The sequence below is a fragment of the Jaculus jaculus genome, chromosome 1 (assembly GCF_020740685.1).
Source record: "Jaculus jaculus isolate mJacJac1 chromosome 1, mJacJac1.mat.Y.cur, whole genome shotgun sequence".
NCBI classification, from domain to species: domain Eukaryota; kingdom Metazoa; phylum Chordata; class Mammalia; order Rodentia; family Dipodidae; genus Jaculus; species Jaculus jaculus.
In genome coordinates, this window is record NC_059102.1 from 41,481,733 (window position 1) to 41,503,985 (window position 22,253).

General features: G+C 40.5%; 1 protein-coding gene across 1 annotated transcript in view; it reads right to left on the reverse strand.

Moving 5' to 3' along the window:
* Plce1 (phospholipase C epsilon 1) overlaps positions 1-22,253 on the reverse strand; it is a 328,593-nt gene that overhangs the window by 46,906 nt on the left and 259,434 nt on the right. The window contains exons 16-22 of the mRNA XM_045149602.1: positions 22,049-22,156; positions 21,211-21,327; positions 19,217-19,375; positions 9,953-10,082; positions 5,676-5,797; positions 4,645-4,762; positions 876-1,007 (exon numbers count right to left, since the gene is read on the reverse strand). Of these exons, the coding sequence (XP_045005537.1) occupies positions 876-1,007; positions 4,645-4,762; positions 5,676-5,797; positions 9,953-10,082; positions 19,217-19,375; positions 21,211-21,327; positions 22,049-22,156 (886 nt within the window). The remainder of the gene's footprint in view (positions 1-875; positions 1,008-4,644; positions 4,763-5,675; positions 5,798-9,952; positions 10,083-19,216; positions 19,376-21,210; positions 21,328-22,048; positions 22,157-22,253) is intronic.

A 22,253-nucleotide genomic window follows, 5' to 3' on the forward strand; every position in this document is an offset into this window, starting at 1 on the left:
AGTTTGCTACCTTGAAACAACATGGTGGCTACTGAGTTTAAAATGAGGGTAGCCAGCAGTGGTAGGACACATACTCAGCATGCACAAGACTCTGTGCTCAATCCTCATCACCACAGAAGGAAAATTAGTAAGTGAAAGAAAATGAGGATAGCAACACCAATTTAAATTAAAAGTCTGAAAGTTCTCTGCCTCAGCACTTCATTTTCTCTGTGTGTATATCTTTCCAAAACACCTGTACAAGGACACGAAACCCAGAAAAATTAAAGCAGGAAGCTACCCAGACACTGTATCAGTGAATACCAGACAGGTGTGAAGGAGAAGCAGATAGGTAAGTACACAGAAGGTGTGCAAAAATTTACAGCAAGTACAAGAATTACACAGGTATGTTGGATTATATTCCACTTGTATTATCTTAAAAGGATTTCATCTTCCTGGATCAAAACACAATAAACTTCCCGGTGGTTACCTCTGGGAAGCAGCATCAGGATACTGAGCGTGGAAAGGAATTTTAATAATTGTCTACATTGTTTGAGCTTTTAACTATGAGAACTTATGACTTTCACAAAGAAAAGTAATTAGAAGGAAAATGGATATATCTTCTGGATAAAGAGTGCAGTTCCAAGAATCACTAGAATGGTCTAAGGTGCTTTAAGTTTCTACTTCTGAGGCAAACAGTGTTAGAAAATCTCCAGTGAAATGTTATTTTTAGTGAGTTAAAAGGATAAATTAGCAATTTAAAAATATTGTGTCACATTTGAGCAGTGCAAACACTTAAGGAAATAATGAATATAAAAATTCAAGGGAAGTGGTCAAGCAGCAAAACACTGAATCCTCTGGCATGCAAGACCAAGCAGATACTGAAGAGGTGACTTTACTTTTTCCAGATGTTTTGTTAAATGATGCTGTCTCCCCTGGGCTCGTTCTGCCAGGATTGTTGCCAAAAATGGACTTCCTGCTTTTCCGTTCTTTTCCTCTGCTAGAGCCAGATGAATTTAGAGTTGACAGGCCTGTTCTCATAAAATGAAAATAAATAAGCCAAAACTACAGGCAAGGGAACTTAACATTTTCCATCCTTGTGTTTATTTTGAAGTCCTACTACTCCCTTGTAACCCAGCAAAGAAGACCTACTAGCATTTTTAGCATGGTTAATAATCATATTGGAGGCAATCACAGCAAGGGCTTTTAATCTCTGTAGACAAATGCAATAAGAATTGCATGCTTATTATAGACTAATAACAAAATTACATATACATACCTAGTTAATTGTGCACCTGATTTTTAAAAAAATGCATGTAAAGAATGTGCTACCATCAATATTTAATTTCTACAAGTTAACGACTCAATTTTGAGAGATAGGAGACTGATTATATCCCTGAGCCTTACTTAGCACTATATTGTCCACACTGAATTTCTTCTGGAATGATCCTTGAACAGACTCTGCTTTTCCTTATCTACAAAATGGGTGTGATTATAGCAACTCACTTATAGGATTAGTCTGGGAGTTCAGTGATATATATATATATATTATCATAATGCTGAAGTTTCATTGCTTCTCTTTTTCATTCCTGGTGCAATGATTCACTGGGTCCTTTATGCTGGGCACAGTGCCTGGGGCAAAGCAGGAATTTAGTACATAGTTTTTGAATGAGGAAATGGTGCACACCACACAGACCTGGCTCCAACACAAAAGAGCCACTTAAAAGCTCCAATGAGGCAAGCTGACTCCAAATCATTCCAGTCATTCACAGTTGTACTTCTGGACAGAGATGCCTTAAGCTGAAGAAGCTAGGAAGTCTTTGTGACAAAAATGTACCTTGCCTGGGTTGTGGTGGCACCCACCTTTAATCTCAGCACTTGGGAGGATCATTGTGAGTTCAAGGCCAGCCTGAGACTACATAATGAATTCCAGGTTAGCCTGGGCTAGAGAAAGACCCTTCTTTAAAAAATAAAAACAAAAACAAAAACAACAAAGAAAAGAAAATGTACCTTCCAAGAACATCATCAAAGATGATATAGATTACTGTGTTTAAAAGTATAGGCAATAGAGACAGAAAACTGAGGTTCAGAGTGGGGGTTTGTGTTGGCTTAAGACTTTGACCAATGATCTTATTCAATGATCTTATCATTTACTATTTCTCTTGGTTAAAGCACTTGGTTACCTGCCCGAGCTAAGCAGGTAAGACCCTATTACTGAAGACATCACAGGCTGTGATAACAGGACATTGAGTCACCTCTGGAGCTGTGAGGGGAGACAGCTCTCCCTTGACTTGATCTCATGCCACTGGAAAGTGCTATGTGAGCTCCTGGGAGACAATGGTCACCAATAAGCATGAATAAATAGGGAGACCTGCAAGCTACACAACCAATCAGTAAGGCCATAAATACACACCTGCGCAATAGTGGCACACAGCCCATGTGGGTAACCAACTGATCTATGATTGGACATGAGACCTGTTAAGTGGGAGATAACTCATACCTGGTGCTGGGAACTGAGTTGGTATCCCATGGAAAGGAAACTCAGACTCCGAGAAAAGTCCCCACTGCTCTATGTATAAGAAGAGTGGGCATACACAACAAAAAGTCTCTCAAATACCTATGCATATCCCCTTTACTCCAAGCTGCTCTCATTCTTGGTAGGAGAATCTGTTTTATTTAAGTAATTTATTTATTTATTTGAGAGAGAGAAATAGGCAGACAGAGAGAGAGAAGGAGAGAATGGACATGCCAGGGCTTCTAGCCACTGCAAACGAACTCCAGATGCATGCGCCCCCTTGTGCATCTGGCTTATGTGGGTTCTGGAGAATCGAATTGGGATCCTTTGGCTTTGTAGGCAAATGCCTTGACTGATAAGCCATCTTTCCAGCCCATGAGAATCAGTTTTATTTTACAAATGGCAGAAAATACTGATGAGATCTAAGGTCCACCAATACAACAAGAAATGATGAGGGTTGGCATTTTAACTCTTCTTTGTTACTTTCATGTTTTTTTCCTCTTTCCCTTCCTTTTTTGTAACCTACTGAGTTAAATGAGGGTTGCTTGTATGAGCATGTGAGGGGTGTATTTACTGGACCATGGGAGACTTAGCAGTGGCTGCAGCACTGAAGAAAATGACTCCTCTTACGGTGACCCCCCACCCCTCCACCGCCCAGCAAGCACTAACTTCCAATAGCTCTGCTCAGGGGATGTGTGGTGAGCAAATTTTTGAAGTGGTTCATTGACATAAGTTCATTGTACTTCTAGAAAGGGCCACTTGGAAAAACTTCCTTCCCTCTCATGATCCCATCCTTGTAGCTTGGGTGAAGCCTCACTATGTAGCTCAGGGATTGGTTAAGGTCTGGACAAAGAACCCAATGAGAAACCATGAAAGTTCTGAAGAACTTCTTGTACTGTGACTGACGCTGGAAGTCTACAGAGCCAACTTGTGAATGCAAAGGGAATAAGCCAACAAACTGACAAGTGTGGAGAAAAGTGCCCTGGTCTGAGCTGCACCTGAAACTTGTCTATCTTCATGCCAGGTTTTTCAGGACACGATCCAATAGATTTCCAGTCAATTTCTACACCTTTCAAATAATAATCTTTACTGATATGCTCTGAAATCTTGGGCAAATACTTGATCTCTCTCCAGATTTTGCTTTATTTAAAAATATGTGTCTTGGGGGCTGCACTGGAAAGATGGCTTAGCAGTTAAGGGGCTTGCCTGAAAAGCCTAAGAACCTATGTTTGACTCTCCAGATCCCATGTAAGCCAGATGCACACACACAAAGGTGAGGCAAGTGCAAGGTCACACATGCCCACTATATGGCATAAGCATCTAGAGTTCAATTGCAGTGGCTGAGGTGTGCCAATTCTCTGTCTCTCATTCTCTCTCTGTCTCTCATTCTCTGTAAAAGCATATCTAGGGGACTGGAGAGATGGCTTAGTAGTTAAGGTGCTTGCCTGTGAAGCCTAAGGACCCAGGTTCGATTCCCCAGAACCCACGTAAGCCAGATGCACAGAGTGGCACCTGTGACTGGAGTTCATTTGCAGTGCTGGAGGGTGTGCCCATTCTCTCTCTCTCTGAAAATAAATAAATAAATAAATTTAAAAAATAGGCAGGGCTAGAGAGATGACTCAGCAGTTAAGGTGTTTGCAAAGCCTGATGTCCAGATTCAGTTCCCCAGTACCCATGTAAAGGCACATGCAGAAAGTGGCACATATGTCTGGAGTTTTTTTACAGCAGTGGGAAGCCCTGGTACATCATATATTCACTCTCTTTTTTGTCTCTTTCTCTCTGCCTTTTAAATAAGTAAATAAATAAACAGTAGTACCACTAATCTAAGAGATGTATTATGAATAATTAGAATAATTAGAATAATCTATTGATCTATGTAAAATATTGAGCATAGATCTTGACATTTAAGTCTTTAATACATTTTAGTTTGGTGTTATAATAATTATTACTGTTCTTATTAAGTATTGTGAAAAGACAATATGTCATTTGACAAACATTTTTTATGATTTTTTTCAAGTATATCAAAGTAAATGATAACAATAAATATTTTGAAAGTATTATACACATGATTTCAGCCATACAACTTAGTTATTTTAGAGCACTCACAATGTCTGGTAACTTTATATATTATAGATGATACTGCGTACTCTTACCTGGAAATTTTACTGCTTGGCAATAGATGATGAGGTCAGATAACTCTGGTGCAATCTGCCTGCTTTCTTTCTTATTCTGAGGAAGATAAAATTCTTCTCCCAGTTCCATGTCGTAAACCTATCAAGGGAAGATGGTACGATTCACCCAGAAGTGTAATAATCTACTCGCTCCAAATTTCCAAAGCTCTTCCCCTTACTTCTCTGGTGTTGTCAGGCTGCTTCTTCTTGTCCAGCCTTTCTCTACATTCACTTTGCCTGGAGGAAAAGCTTCCCAAAGGTCAGGATGAATTAGCATGAATCTAATTTATCCTTTAGCCCCTCAGGGCAGAATCCACTGTTGTACACATGGAACAGTCTATGCATATTTACTGAATTAGTAGAGGATTCAGTATCTATGTTTTGGCCCAAGTTTTTAACATTTTATTATTTTATCCTCCGATAATGGTACTATAACTGCATGACAGCTTTGCTCAGTGTCCTTATGCTTTGAGGCATATGAGGGCAAGATGTGGCTGTCTCCTGCATTTTTCTGGTTTCTGTGTTATTCCTGATAACTCTTGACAACCTCTTTATGATCTTGGTGTAAATGCCTTTAAAACCTCTTGTAAGTTCCTGAACCACTAGGCACGTCCCTTTGTCCTGAATGGCCTGTTTCTTCTGCTTGACCAAATCTGCCTTCTCAAACAGCATTTTCCTGAGATCCTTTCCCTGAGTCTTTGACAATACAGTGTGATCACTACTATTTTTGCTTTCCTACAAACATGGTCTACAGGCCTGTCTCCACCTCTAACCCACCTCCTGTGCCACTTCAGTGCCTGTCACACATATACCTGTAGTCGGCATTGGCTGGGTGAACTAATGACAACCTTCCACAGCTGGCAGTGGGTGTCCCATCACATTACGATGTGGACTTTGGCATCTGAGGAAGGTGAGGGGAAAGGTGAAGGGAGGGAATGGGGCAGAGTGGAACCCCACCTGAAAGTGGCAGCATGTCAAGGTCCAAGCATCAGGTAACTACAACTTGCACCCACCTTTCCTTTGCTGCAGGCAGAGTTCTCTGCTTTCTTTATCCTCTTGGGAATTTCTTCATTATATTCAAACTGAAGCTTGTCAGCACAGGATTTGTTTTCTGGTCTGTCTTCCAGGATGTTGTCTGAAAATAAGTCAGCTGGTTTCAGTGAAAAGGACCACATGCATTCCTTGAGGGCCATGCGTGCATCATTGTGTGGACATAAACTTTCACTTATAGCTGCTAGACTGAGGCTCTGGCTGCATGTTACCAAAATGATGGCTTGAAGCATAGTTTTAAAATGGGGGTAATGTGTTTGACTTCAGTTTAATTGACTCACTTACCAGCAGTTTTGGTACCATTCAGACATAAGCAAAATAAGAAGGCTTGTTTTCACACTGATAATCAGAACTGTGCAAACATTAGGGCGCTATCCTGTGTCAAGCTGATGGTACACAAGTTTGGAAAGGATTCAGTGAGAAGCCCCAGATGGTACAGACATGACTTAATCACTCTTCCTTTGGAATGCAAGTATTTGCTTCTTGTACTTCCAGAAATGTCAAAACCAGTATGTGTGAGAGAAGACTAAGTGTAATGTAAAAATGCAAGGTTTCCCCAATTTTAATTAACTGGAAAATAAAGTTTTCATGATTGTTATTAAATGATACCATGAAGAATCGGAGTTTAAATATATCTAAGTGTGACATCTAATCAAAGATTCTGCCTCTTGGCATCTTCGTTCTGACGGAGTGCGGAGGTATAAGAGGTATATGCTAATGCCTTTAAAGTGACAAACAGGAAAGCTTGCATCTCACTATCTCACCAGACCGCAAATGCTTAGACCAAAATATCTTTATAGCAAATTGGCCATGCAGGCTGCCAGAAGATCAGTCTTTTCACTATGTTTATATGCACAGAACTGTCACAATGTCATGCTAATCAGACCCATGAAATGGGACACAGAATGCTGACATTCATGCAGTTAAAACAGCAAGTTCAAATGATGTTACCTTCCTGACTGTTAGGAGCAGGGGAAGCAGGAAGGACATCTGCTATAGAGAAACAGAGTCAGAATGGGTGTATGGGTAAGGAGGATTCAAACAAAGAGCCAAATGAATTACGCTGAGACATGAAGAGCAGCATAGGCAACAAGAACTTAGATTATAGGATGAATCAAACAAGAAATGTCATATAAATTTAATATTTTGACTATTAAAGGATGCAAGGATTGGCAATAAAAGACATGAAGCCAATCCCAGCACTTTCGAGGCTGAGGCAGGAGCATCAAGAGTTCAAGGTCACCCTCAGTTACATTAGGATTTCAAGACCAGTTTAGGTCACATGAAACACTATCTCCAAAGAAAAACATGCAAACAATGTTAATGATAATTATACCAAACATGCTATATTTGCATTATATATTTCCAGTTACTGAACATTGTAATACTTCTCATATAACTTTAATTTAAATCTATAGAAATCTATCCAATAGTTAGACCCATGCAGCCAATGTTAGGAATAAGCCTACATTAAGTTGTGAATGCAAATGTGTGTTTTAATGTATGTTAGCACCCAACCAAGGCAAACAACAAGGTTCATACTTATTATTTCATTGAATTAAATGAAATAAATTTTCACTAATGATGTATTATCCAAAAGGTAGAGTGGCAACTCCAAAAATACATTACCCTCCCTTTTAACTTCCTTAGAGTTATCTTTAAAGAACTCTGTAGCTAGGCATAATCTCATTTTAAAAATTGTCAATTTTTAGTTGCATTAATTTATCAGTTTATTTATTTGCAAGAGAATGAGAGAGAGAGAGAATGAGAGAGAGAGAGAGAGAAGGAGATTGAGAATGGGCACACCAGGACCTCTAGCCACTGGAAACTCCAGAAGCATGTGCCACCATGTGCATCTGGATTACATGGGTCCTTGGGCTTCACAGGTGGGTGTCTTAACCATTAAGTCACCTCTCCAGCTCCATAATCTCATTTTTATAGCTAAGAGGGGCTTTAGGTTAATTCCTTCATCTTATGTGTATGGAAACAGGGGACTGGGTGTCACAGTGATGAACTGGGCACCCTGGTCTTAGAGACGGGTTCTTAACCTGAGTGTCTTTAGGTGCCTCAGGAATTCTTGTGGAATTCTTGAACTTGCATACAGAACTCTGAAAGCACATTTGCTTTTGGAAGGCAATTGGGCAGAGATACTTTGATTCTCAACAGGGCTTACAAGAAACTTAGAAACCTTTGCAGTCTTCCTAAGAGGATGGAAATGTTCCTTCTTGTCACAGCTGAAGTTTTATTTTCCTTTCATCCCAGATGGAGAAAGTGGTGAGGAAAGCAGAATGATGAGTGAGCTGCCACAACTATTATCAAAAGCATATGCTTAGCAAGGTAATTAAAAGCCATTTATGGAAGCTGCATAGGACAGCCTTCACAAGGCATGGAGAACTGCAATGGCCTGTTTGGGAATCAGTTAGACTTTTCAATGAAATGGGACCTAACCATGTGGTGACAGTGGACTTTAGTTGTCATAGATTAGAGACATTAGTGTTCAAGTAGGGGGAGAACATCACAAACACTTGACTGAATCGCTTCATGACATATCAGAGGTACTTACAGGGGTGAAGAGACATTACCCAAGGTCCCAGAGACCATTTGAGCAAAGCCTGGTGGGGACCCACTTCTCACTGATACTCTACCCAAGACCATGTACTTTTTTTTTAAATGCATGCAACTATTTCAGAAACTCAGTGTGTAGGAAAATCAATAAGAAAGATCCTTCTCTTGCCTGTTCATTCTGAACAAAACATTTTATTATTTCAAATGAAAGCTCTATAGTGACTTTTTTTATAATAATAATTTTGAAAAGTTTCCTTTCCTGTTTTCAAAAGTACAGAAAAAGCACAGAATTAGTTTATGATAAAGAGTAAATGTATATTCTCGTGAGCTAACTTCTTGTGGGGGCAAATAACATCTGGATTGTCTGTTTCAGAAGTGTGGATTTCATTTCATCTCTGAATCAACTTGTTCCTTGATAGGGCATATCCACAAGTACAGTGTAAGTCTACATCGATGAATAAGTGAACATAAAAATTTCCATATTCTCATGACATTTCAGGAAGAGGTTGTAAATTGCATGATTGTCAAAATTTCCTCCTTTTATTATCTCATGGAGTTTCAGGTCAAATGACATGAAACAATTATTACAAAGGATAAATATTAAGTGGGCATTGTCTAGTATTTTATTTGGGGATAGAATAAGACTAGATGTGAAGAGTAGGTTAGTTGTATTCATGCCAGTAGTAAATGGTTGCTTGTGTGGGATAACTGCATAGGTATCAGAACAATTAGACCACATAAAGCACATTTATGGGGGTTAGTGACCAAATCTAGGGTTATATACATGCTAGACAAATGCTTGACCACTGAGCCACAAATATATATACATATATACATACATATACATATCTTGATATATCCCAATATATAATGTTTATATAGGAGGTGGTACCTGGAGGATCAATAGTTCCAGGTTGGCCTGGGCTATATAAGGACACCCCTGTCTTGAAAGAAAGAAAGAGGGTGGGGAAGAGGGAAGGAGTAATGAAAGAAGGAAGGAAAAAAAAGAGAACATTTTATATAATTAGGAACTCTGGCATTTTCTCATTACTATCCTTTTGTCTTTAGAGGTCACCAAAATCAAAGTCTACATCAGAAATGGTGCTGGAGAAAACATTTTGTGAACTCTGGAAAATGACACTAATTTGGTGCAAATGAAACCTAATTCTCATGTAAGAAGAACCCTTCATTTAGTAACCTGTGGTTAACCTAGTTCATTTGACTTTTTAAAAATTGTGTTATTAGCCATCACTCATTTTTTTTTATCCTTTTGTGAAGCTGGAAGGAAATGTCTTGTTGGTTTGGTGATCTGAGATCCAGGGAGGGAAAGGGAATGAGCCTTTCTTTTCTGTACTAGAATACCAGAGTGACAGCTTAACCAGGAGGAAAAGAGAGCACAGTGAAGTGATGCTGTCCTCTGCCGGAGGTGTATAAGAAAGGACTCAGCCACAGTCCAAAACCCCTGCCAAGAGCCTCTGTTGCAACAGAACCTCAAAAGGTGAAAATGGTGCTGTTCTGTTAGATTCCTTGTCCTCCTTCCTCTGTCCTCTGTCCCCTCTAAGCAAGTAGATTCAGAAGCTCCAACAATATTATAGTAATCTCTACTGCTGGTCATGGAGCTTAACATTTGTTTTGGAGAAAAAGAAAAGAAAAAAATGGGTTCTATTTCTCTTACCATCAGAAAGGGATTCATAGTCATAATCATATTCATCCTCTTCATCTTCCTCTTCCTCGTTAGTGGTGGGTAGGGGGTTGGCATTCCCTCCATTATAAGCTTGTGCTTGCATGGATGCTAACTGATGAGCCTATGAGAGAAGAGCAATAGTTAGGGCTGCATGTGCCAACTTCCTCAGCATCTACTGTCAACCTTGATGGCGCCACCCTTCTGATGCTTGCCATGGGTATTAAAAGGGGATAATTCATTTGGATTCATTAGAGGAAAGTGCCTAGATTGATTTAAAACAAAATGTCAATATAAAACAGGCACTTAGAAGCTGCTTTTGCTGAAAGGCATTCACACCTCACTTGGGCTCACAAAATAACTAAAAGCAAAATAGAATCTTGACATCTCTGCTTTATTTTGTGTCTGTCTCCTTTGGGACACTTGCTTACCTCTGCAGAAAGGCACGTTACTCACTCAAGGTGCTAGGTGTCTGTCTAAACTGTCTCACCTCCCTCACCTTCAAGGCTGAGGAAGAGAAAACTCACTGTCTATAACCTTTCCTCTTGAGTCACTTTGGATTCCCAGAACAATGGAACCTGTAGGACACCCTCTTCCCCTTCCTAATAAGGGTGATTATCCATGATGAGGAGGCTGCCACCTGAATCAGAAGTAATCCCCCGATAACCACCTTGTCCTCTCAAACAACAAGGCCACTTTATAGAACTGGGGTTGAGGCAGTGATGGGCAGGAGTGCACCTTTACCAGGACTGCCTAGTTATGTACCTCCTGACCTCTGTGTAACCTAAGTTCCTTTTAGTACCTGGAAGATGGGCTTGAAGGTCATTGAATCCTTTATCTGTTCCTCTTTCCAATGTGGCCACATTGAATAAATACTATCTCTCTGCTTTAAAAAGATTATTTATTTATTTATTTATTTATTTATTTATTTATTTGTGTGTGTGTGTGTGTGTGTGTGAGAGAGAGAGAGAGAGAGAGAGAGAGAGAGAGAGAGAGAGAGAGAGAGAGAGGGGAGAGGGAATGGGCACATCAGCTGTTGCAAGCAAACTCCAGACTCATGTACCACCTTGGGCATCTGACTTATGTGGGTTCTGGGGACTGGAACCTGGGTCCTTTGGCTTTGCAGGCAAGCGCCTTAACCTGTAAAACCTAAGGACTCATGTTCAACTCTCCAGGTCCCACTAAGACAGGTGCACAAAGTGACACATGTGTTCAAGATTGCACATGCACACAAGGGGACACTGTAACCTGCACCAGTAAATTGAAATCAACACTTCCTTCCCTAAGTTGCTTTTGTCAGGTATTTTGTTGCAATAATAAGAAAGTAACAGATACAGGAGAGTTAATTTACTGAATAAAGGATATAGAATTTTTGTTTATAATAAATACATACACATATCTATATAAGGTCAAATAGTAGGAATGATGATGCAAAGAGCTTGGTAGACCCCCTGCAGAAAATGTCAAAACTCTATGAAGAAATGATAGTATTCAAGAACCATGGGCAGCAATGTCAGAAAGTGGTATATCAAGGCCCAAATACTTCCACAAAGTGGGAAGATTAGGAGAGGTGGTCAAGCAGCTATGAGCTAATATCCTTCTTTGCAATGTCTTACCTATATAGAAAAATAGGGTCCACATCATTTCATAAAAGACATTCAGGTACTAGAGACATGGATCAGTGGTTAAAGGCACTTGCTTGAAAAGCCTGACAATCCAGGTTTGATTCTCCAGTACCTGTGTTAAGCCAGATGCACAGTAACATATGCATCCAGAGTTTGTTTGCAGCAGTAGGAGGCCCTCTCTCTCAAATAAATAAATAAATAAATAAAAACACATTTTCCATAAAGACATTTCCATAAAGACATAAAGACAGGTTAGGGGATTTGAGGTGGGGGTGAGATGAAGAGACTACATCTATCATTCCAACTCCAGGGTCTCTTTCTCAAGGGCCACAGGTCCCTCCAAGCAACTGATGACACAAGGGCACTTGGGATGAAACCAGTTTGAAAAACCATACCAGATGATAGAAACAATTAAAAAAATAATAAAAAGATACTTATAGGCTGAAAAACATAACCCCCAAGCCAGGAAGAAACAAGTTAGGAAAAGTAAATATATTGCTCTCATTTACAAAAGGTTAAAATTTATTATCAACTGGGAAATATAGGGAGATGAAGCTCACAATGGTCCATATGAAAAAAAGTCGAATTCCAAGCTGGGTGTGGTGGCAGATGCCTTTAATCCTAGCACTCAGGAGGCAGAGGTAGGAAGATCGCTGTGAGTTCGAGGCCACTTTGAGAAGCCAGAGTGAATTTCAGGTCAGCATGAGCTAGAGTGAGACCCTACCTCAAAAAAAAAAAAAAAAAAAAAGTTGAATTCTGTTTTATATGAACTCAACCTGAGCACAGTGTATACTCAAGAATTAAAAAAGAGGGCTGGAGAGATTGCTTAGTGGTTAGGGCACTTGCCTATAATGTCTAACAAATGACCTAGGTTCAATTCCTCAGAACCCACATAAAGCAAATGCACAAAGTGGTGCAAGCATGTGGAGTTCATTTGCAGTGGTTAGAAGCCCTGGCACACACATTCTCTCTCCTTACAAACAAATGCATAAAATAAAAAAGAGTAAGAATTTAAAAAGAGGATAGTCTAAAGTTGCATTAACTTAGACACGTTATTTGTTTATTTACTTATTTATTTTGCAGAGCTCAGAATGGGACCAAGGACCTTGCAAATGGTGGGTAAGCAATCTGCCTCTGAACTATATTCCAAACCCATAATTGAGGTTTTAAGCTCAAATGTGTGTGTGTGTGAAGGAGTCACTGTTTTTGTCCTGTCAGGTGTCATCTAGAGTGTGACTTATGGAAATTGTATTTAAAGACTGATAAATTCAACATTAAAAATTTAGCAATACCCAAAATATTCATAATTGAAAGTAAGGAGTCTTAGTAAACATTCCATGAGGAAGAGCTGACGCAACAAGAAATGTTTGGCTTGGAGAAGAGACCAGGAAACACATGGTAGTTTTTTTCTTCTTTCCCTTCCCCTCTCCCTCTCTCCTTCTTTCTATCTCTCTCCCTCCTTTGTCCCTCCTTCCTTTTCTTTGCCCCTTCCTTCCTTCCTTCCTTCCTTCCTTCCTTCCTTCCTTCCTTCCTTCCTTCCTTCCTTCCTTCCTTCCTTCCTCCCTTCCTTTCTTTCTTTTTTCCTTCCTTCCTCTTTCTCTTTCTTCCTTCTTTTCTTTCTCTTCCCTTCTTTCCTTCCTTCTTCCCTTCCTTCCTTCCTCCCTCTCTCCCTCCCTCCCTCCCTTCCTTCCTTGCTTCCTCTTTCTCTTTCTTTCTTCCTTCTTTTCTTTCCCCTCCCTTCTTTCCTTCCTTCTTCCCTTCCTTCCTTCCTTCCTTCCTTCCTTCCTTCCTTCCTTCCTTCCTTCCTTCCTTCCTTCCTTCCTCCCTCTCTCCCTCCCTCCCTCTCCTCCTTTCTTCTGTCTTTCCTTTGTTCCTTCCTTCCTTCGTTTCTACTTTCTTCTTGTGCTGAGCTTGAACCCAGGAGACAGAAATCACAATGATCATCTCAGTAGATGCAGCAGAAGTCTTTGACAAAGTTCAATGTCCTTTCCTGACAAAACCCCCAAAGAAACTAAGAATAGAAGTAATACACCTCAACAAAATAAAGGCTAAATATGACAAACTTATGGTCAGCATTATATTGAATGAAGAAAAATCTGAAAGTATTTCCTCTAAACTCAAGAACAGAACAAAGGTATTCTTTCTTTCTATTCTTATTCAATAAAGAGCTTGAGGGTGGGAGAGATTGCTCAGTGGTTAAAGGTGCTTGTTTATAAAGCCTCATGGGGCCTGGGATTGATCCTGCAGTAAGTACATAAAGCCAGATGCACAAAGTGATGCATGCATCTGGAATTTGTTTGTAGTGATAATAGGCCCTGGCACACCCATTCTCTCTTTCTTTCTCTCTCTCTCTCAAAAATAAAGAAGGGCTGGAGAGATGGCTAAGTGGTTAAGGTGCTTGCCTATGAAGCCAAAGGACCTTGGTTCGATTTCCCAGGACCCACGTAAGCCAGATGCACATGGGGGCGCATGCATCTGGAGTTCATCTGCAGTGGCTGGAACTCTGGTGATCCCATTCTCTCTCTCTTTTTCTCTCAAATAAATAAATAAAATATTTAAAAAATAAAAACATTAAAAAAGACCTTGAAATCCTAGCCAAACCAATAAGAAAGAGAAAGAAACAAAAGGGAAACAAATAGGAAAAGAAATAAAATTATATTTGTAGAAAATATGATCGGTTTTATACTTAAAAGACCCTTGAAACTCCACCAGAAAACCGAGATCTGACAAATACCTCCAGCAAAGTAAAAACCAACAAGCATCAATAACTCTTTTATGTGCCAACCATAAAAATGCTAAGAAAAAAATTCAGAAAAAACTACATTCATAATTGCCTCAAAAAGAAGCAAACAAAAACAAACAAAAAGCCCCCAAACTAAAAATGCCTCTACAATGAAAATTTTAAAACACTGGAGGAAGAAATTGAGAAGACAATGAGACATGGAGTTGCCTCCCATGCTTGAGGATTGGCAGAATTCATTTCTATTTCTAGTCTATATTACTGAAAATGAAATATAGGTCCAATGCAATTCTCATCAAAGTTCTAATTATATTCTTTCCAAACGTATAAAAAGCAATTCTAAACTTGACATGGAGGCCCAAAAGACTCAAAATAGCCAATAAAATCCTGAGCAAAGAGAAACCTGATTTTAAATTTTACTAAAGAACCATAGTAGCAAAAAAGCATGGCACTGGCACAAAAACAGATATGTAGATCAATGGAATAAACTAGAAAATCTAGAGAAAAATCCACATTGCCACAGCCACCCAATTTTTGACAAAGGAGCCAAAAACAATGGAGAAAAGCCTATCCAACTAGAAACCCTGTCTGTCCAGATGCAGAAGGAAGTCAGATTCCTATCTCACACACTGCAGAAAAACCTCATCAGAATAGATTAAAGACCTGTTGTAAGACCTGTATCTTTGAAACTGTTAGAGGAAGGCACAGGCAAAGACTTCCTGAAAAGGATTCCAACAGCTCAGGAATAATGGTCATGGGATTGCATGACATTAAAAAGCTTCTGTACAGCAAAAGAAACAATCGACAAAGTCAAGAGACAGCCTACAAAATGGGGGAAAAACAAACTCTGCCAAGTACACATCTGACAGATTTATTTTTAGGCTATACAAAGAACAAAAATGCACAAAAATATTCAAATATTCTAATAACCAAATATGAACAGATATTTCTCAAAACAAAGTATAAATATCCAATAAATATTTGAAAAAAAATTCAACATCCTTAGACATCAGAGAAATGCAAATTAAAAATACCTTAAGATTCCATCTCACCCCAGTCAGAATACTAATATTAAGAAAACATACGATAGGGACTGGTGAGATGGATCAGCAGCAAAGCCTGATGGCTAGGCTCAATTCCCCAGTACCTACATAAAGACAGATACACAATATATGTTGGGAGTTCTTTTGTAGTAACAAGAGATTCTGGCACACACATATTCTCTGTCTCCCAAAGAAAGAAAGAAAAAGGGAGGAAGGAAGGAAGAAAGAAAACACGTAGTTAGTTGGGAAAATGGCTCAATGGTTAAAGCACTTGCTGTTTAAGAATGAAGAATTCTAGGGCTGGAGACCACCAACTTCAATTCCTCAGAACCCCTGTAAAAAGCTGGGTGTGTAGGGCTGGGGATATAGCTCATTGGAGAGCCCTTCTCTAGTATGCACAAGGCCATGAGTTCAGTCCCCACCACACACACACACACACACACACACACACAAACACACACAAGCACATGCATGTGAAAAGAAAGCTGGCTGTAACAACACATGTCTGTAACCTTAGTCTGTAGGCAGCAGAGACCACAGAATCCCTGGGGCTTACTGATGGACAGCAGCTCCAGGTGTGAGAAATCCTGTCTTAAGAAAGAAATATGCAGATAAGCAGTAACTGGACACCTTAGGTGACTTCTAGCCTTCTCATGTGGGGGTGGGGGGAGGCATACATATCGCACACAGTGCATATACCACACTACACCCCCCCCACAAAGATAAAAGAAAGTACACAGCAAATGCCTGGGAGGATGGGAGGGACAGAAGCTGTTGGTGGGAATGTAAACTGGTACAACCACTATAGAAATCAGCATGGTGGTGTCTCACAAAGCTAGAAACAGGGCTGGGTGACAACTCAGTGAAACAAGCTCTGGCCATGAAAGCACAGGCACTGAAGCTTGCCCACTAGCATCCACTGACATACTGGGTGGGTGTGGCAGCCTGCCTGTAATCTCAGCATTTGGAGGTGAGGTGGAGACGGAAGATCCTCAGAGCCAGCTGGCTAGCTAGACTTGGCAAATCAGCGAGCTCTGGGTTCATGAGAAAGACCCTGCTTCAGTAACTAAGGTGGGAAGCAATTGAAGGAGATACTCAATGTCAACCTCTGGTCTCCGTATGGATGTACCCACATATGCACCCAGACATACATATGCCAACACACATAAACATGCATATGCACATGCATGCATACTATAACCAAGTTAGGGTGTCTAAAACAAATGAATGGATGAAGAAAATGATGGATGCACTGAAGGTATTGCCCAGTGGTTAAAGCTGCTTGCTTGCAAAACCTGATGCCTTGAGCCTGATTCCTCAGTACCCAGGTAAAGGCAGACACATAAAGTGGTGCATGAACCTGGAGTTCATTTGCAGTGGCAAGAGGCCCTTGTGCACCCATACTTTCTCTCTCCTCTCTCTCAAACAAATAAAAGAGCCAGCCACCATGCCTGGCTCTTGTTGTGGTAAGATTTTGGAAAAGTATTTTATTTGTGAGGTGAGGGAGGAAGGGAGGAAGGGAGGAAGGGAAGGAGAGAAAGAAACAGAGGGGGGGGGAAGAGAAAGAGAGAGAGAGATTGGGGGAGAGAGAGAGAGGAGAAGAGAGAGATAATGGGCATGCCAGGGCCTCTTGGTTCTGCAAATGCATTCCAAATGCATGCTCCACTTTATGCATCTGCGTTTATATGGGGATTTGAACCTGAGCCAAACCTGGGATAGCAGGCTTTTGCAAACATGTGCCTTTAACTGCTGAGTCATTTTCTGAGCCTCTGTGGTAGGATTTTTTAATTTTATATATATATATATATATATATATATAAACCTGGAAGTCACTATGGAGTCTCAGGGTGGCCTTGAACTCACAGCGATCCTCCTACCTCTGCCTCCTGAGTGCTGGGATTAAAGGCGTGCACTACCACACCCGGTTTATTTATTATTATTTTTTTATGTTTTTGGTTTTTCGAGGTAGGGTCTCACTCCAGTCCAGGCTGACCTGGAATTCACTATGTAGTCTCAGGCTTGAACTCATGGTGATCCTCTTACCTCTCTCTGCCTTCGGAGTGCTGGGATTAAGGCGTGCACCACCATGCCTGGCTTGTGGTAGGTTTTTTAATGTTCTCAAAAATGTAGAGTTGGGTGTGGCTGCTCATGCATGTAATTCCAGTACTCAGGAAGTTGAGGCAGGAGGATTGTTTAAGGCCAGCCAGGTTTTTGAGAGCCAGTCTCAAAAAACAAACAAAATGCATGAGAGGTTGGACACAGTGGGTAACATTGAATCTCAGCACTTAGGAGGCTAAGGCAGGATGACTGCAAGTTCCACTGGATCACATAGCTTGGTTCTGTCTCAAAAAAACCCTATACATACATATATACATATCTATCTTTCTATATGTATATATGGAAAATAAAGAGATCCAAAAGTTCAGGTTTTCAAAAGCTTTGATACTTTAGCAGAGACTTGGCCCAGAGGCTCCACAATGACCTGTGCTGTTCACTTAAGGCAACCCTGGCCTGCTAGGCTAGGCTGGTTTGAGATCATCCTGGAAATAACACTTTTATTCCAAGAAATTGGAGCCTCTGGCCTTTTTCTCCTCTCCATCATGAGGACATTTAGAAGAGGTGATATAACCTACAGTTCAGCTAAGACTTTGGGCTACCTGAAACCCCAGGAGAGGAGTATTAGACAATCTGGGACTTTCTTGGTATTTATTGGAACAGGTAATGGAATGTTCCAGGGCCCTTGGAGAAGCCCCTCATGTTCCAGAATGGTAGGAACACTGAGTATGGAGGTAAATTGGGGTGTAATGTACCATGGGACAGATTTTGTGAGATTTCAATATCAGAAGGGCCCTTTGAGGCCAGTTACTGATTCTTACTTGACAGATGAAGAAATGGAGATGTGGAAACACTGAGTGGCCCAAGGTCCCATGGCTTGTTCCTACATAGACCATGCTAGCACCTGGTCATTCAGCTCCCTACCTGTGGTCCCCTCCCCTTCGTGCTGTGTATCATTCAGGTTTTAAATTCGAGCTCTGTTTGGGAAGTCTACAAATTAAGGCTTTGGGGTTTGATGTGCTCCAAATAGACAGTTCAACTAGATCAACTGGACACTTGATTTCATCTGACTTGACAGTTTTTTTTTTATTAATGACTTAGGACAAAGATTCCAAATTCACTGTGTGGCACTCTGTGTTCTCTGGAAACCACTACAGCAGAAGTGGAATGAGGCCAGGAAGCTTGCAGAGAAACATTTGAAGCTCTAGGCTACGCTGCGTTCCTGGTGCGCAGCTGCCTGCCCTTGCATGGGGTGGAGGTTCATGTAGCAACACGTGATTGCTGTAAGTATGACAAGCAATGTTCTGGGGCCACCAGTTCCCTCCTAAAAAGGACCAGTCATTTTGGTGGCCACCTTATGGCTGGCATATGCACTCAGTATCCTGGACCCACCTGCACAGACCTCTGTATGAAATGAAGTTAAGGTACCTATGGCCAACACACGACCTGGGTCAGATGGCTGCTGCTATTGGAGCCCAGGCTTTCCTCAAAGGGACTACTATAGCAACTGCTATGGGGCCGAAAATCCTGAAGGCTCATTCCAGAGACAACAGTCACTCATTAACCCACTCAGAATAAATTAAGAAATAGAGGTATATTCTATATGCATGCAGCTATATAAGTTGAAACTTCAGGTGAGAGGAATGAGAGAATTTATTGGTCTATGAAGTAAAAATCAAAAATAAAATATATCATTTAGTAGAACTTAATCTTCAGCATTTGGCTGTGCTGGTCAATGGAAAGTTTGATCTGGGGCCACAGCATTTTCCTAACCTGCTTAACAAGAGAGGAATACCTTCTGCTTCAAGATGTCCACGGGCGTCTGGTGGGCCTTCAGCTTCTTGTTTTTAAGAAGTACTTTCCTCCTGAGTTGGTCTGGTGATGGAAGCATCGGACCATCAGAGAAATCAGTTTCGAATAAGAATTTTGCCACCAGCTTCTCCCCAAACACACTCTGAAAGGAATAAAGGAAAACATGCCATTAATGCTTCCTATCTGTAATTGACAAGTGCATTCATAGTTCCTAAATATAGTAGATATTTCAGCCTGGCTGGGCTGTTTTATAGATCCCAACAATAGGGACTGGGGAAGACATTGTTTATTCTCCCAGTGTTCAGGACAAGGGAAAGATCTCAGTCACTTTGTAGAGGGGACAAGATCCGATGATTCAAAAAAATGTTCTGGGGTCTGATGTATTAAAGAAGAGAGTGGATTATCACTTTCGGTTAGAGAAGCTTCTCTTTCAGATGGTGATGATCACTAGGGTAACTCAAAAGTCACTACAGTGCAGAGAAGAAGGGACAGTGGAGTGTTCAGCACTGAGACTTCTCTATCAGACCCTTCAAGGCTCAGGATCCCTTGCAGAAGAGATGATGGAAAGAATGAAAGAGCCAAAGGAAGGGTAGGACTGTTTATAATGCTGTCTTCCAGACACAAAGTGGCCTTGATATTCATGACTTCTCAGTGCCTGATACTACCTATACAAGACCATAATAGGAGGAAGAGATGATGACATCAAAATAGAATAGAGACTAATTGGAAAGAAGAAGGGATTCAGTGGAGGGTGTATTTGAGATAGAGAGAATGGGATGAAGAGTGGTAATTATCATGGCTTATTATCTATACTTATGGAAGCTGTCAATAACAAGTTTTTTTTTTTTAAATAACCAATTGGGGGGGGGGGAAGAGTAGTGATTCAGTGAGAGGCTGTGGTTGTAAAATGGTCTGTTTCCCAGTGAGAATAAGAAGTCAGCAACATAGAAACCTTGAAGCTGACAGGGAAAGGATAAAGATGAAAGACAATAGGAAGACTCTGTCCCAGCATAGGATAAAGAAAAACAGACACCATTTTCACAGATGTTTGGGCATTGGTCTCCAAAGAAGATTATGTCTTTCAAGGAGGTAGATGGGTAGAGGGTACACAACAGGTGATCAATGAAGATGTGAGTACAAAATATCAAAATTTTGAGCCAGGCATGGTAGCACATGCCTTTAATCCCAGTACTCAGGAGGTAGATGTAGGAGGATTGCCATGAGTTCGAGGCCATCCTGAGACTATATAGTGAATTCCAGGTCAGCCTGAGCTAGAGTAAAACCCTACCTCAAAAAATATGCATTTTTTACCTCTAGTTATTTTTAAATTAAATAAGAGGAAAAATTAAGTGGAAGCCAAAGTAACATGAAATCTGAAGTCTGGTTGTCATTAATTAGTACTAGGGACCTTTCTTTCTGTCAACATCCCATCTTCCCATGAGAGCTATGTTTCTACAGATACTTCTTACACTGGAGGAAGGGAGAAGTCTAGTGGAAATTCTGCTCTCAAATCTGCATCCATTACACTGTATAAGGAAGGCTGACTGTTAACACCATAACTATTCTGACCAGTCTAAGCTCTTTGCTAATGTGGATCCCTCTAATATAGTGTGATTCTCCTGAGTATCTGATTTGCTCTGAAATATTTTCAGTTTTTTTTTCAAATTTTCCTGCCAGGTGACATTTTAGATCTTTGACTTATGGCACCAGGCATGTTAGAGTGTACCCCCAAGGCTTTCCAGAAAGGGTCTGGAGATCAGAGGATAGTATTTGTATCCCTTCAGCTGAAGAAGGAACATTCTAGAAAAGTGTCTAACATCCCAATGCAAACCCATTCTTCAGATTTGTGGGAACCTAACAGTACATGTTTATGGCCAAAGTTCAGCTGTGGTATGGTCTACTGTGGCCCCATATAAAATTCAATGACAACTATAAGGAAATAGACAATAATATTCTCCCTTTTAGATGGGAGCTCACCTTGAAAATTTCTGCCATTTTTCGTTGCTGTGGCAATGAACAGTGGTTCTCAATGGATATGATGACTGGCAGGTCAGAGGTGATAAATGCATTGCGATCGATGGCTTCCACCACTTCCTGTGAGAGCCAGACAGCTCATGAGAGTCTGATCAGTGAGAATGCAGGTGCACAGCCACAGAGAGCATCTTAATTGTTGCATTCAGCAGATTCTAGCCAAAGATAGTGTTAAACTTTTCAAATTTACCAAGATCTGTGGGAGATTGAATCTTAGGACCTCCAAAGATACCAAAATGTATATATTACTCAAGTTTCTTATATAAAATGGACTAACATTTACATATAATCTTCATATATCCTCCAATGTAATTCAAATAATCTCTAGATTACTTATGATCCCCAATGTGATATACAAGCACAATGTTTTCATATTTTGGACCCATGGTTTGATTGGTTGGATCTATACATGCAAAATCAATAGCTAAGGAGGGCTGAATATATATTTTTCTTTTTTAAAATCTATTCATTTGAAAGCAGAGAGAGATAGCAGAGAGACAGAAAGAATGGGTATGCCAGGGCCTCCAGCTGCTGCAACCAAACTCCAGATACATGTGCCACTTTGTGCAACTGGCTTTATGTGGGTACTGGGGAATTGAACCTGGCTCATTAGGCATTGCAGGCAAACACCTTAACCATTAAACAATCTCTCCAGCCTCCTGAATGCATTTTCAAAGTAAACATAAAGACATTAAACTGTCCATATCAAGCCTTGTTTCCAACTACAAGGGACAGGTTGAATTGAATAAATCAATATATATTGTAACTTGATGTGAAGCATTACCTTGAAGGGAATCTTGGTTGTCAGTGTATGTCCATGATAAATGATAGGCATCCCATCGTCTCCATCCCAGCAGTCCAGTTCGATGCTCCTGCAGCCTTGTAAGAGGACCTGTGTGACCAATGAATGAAGAATGAATGAGCACTTGAAGATAAAGCCTCAAACTGACCCCACATAGCTCTACATCAGTTAGCATTCTCATTTGGGG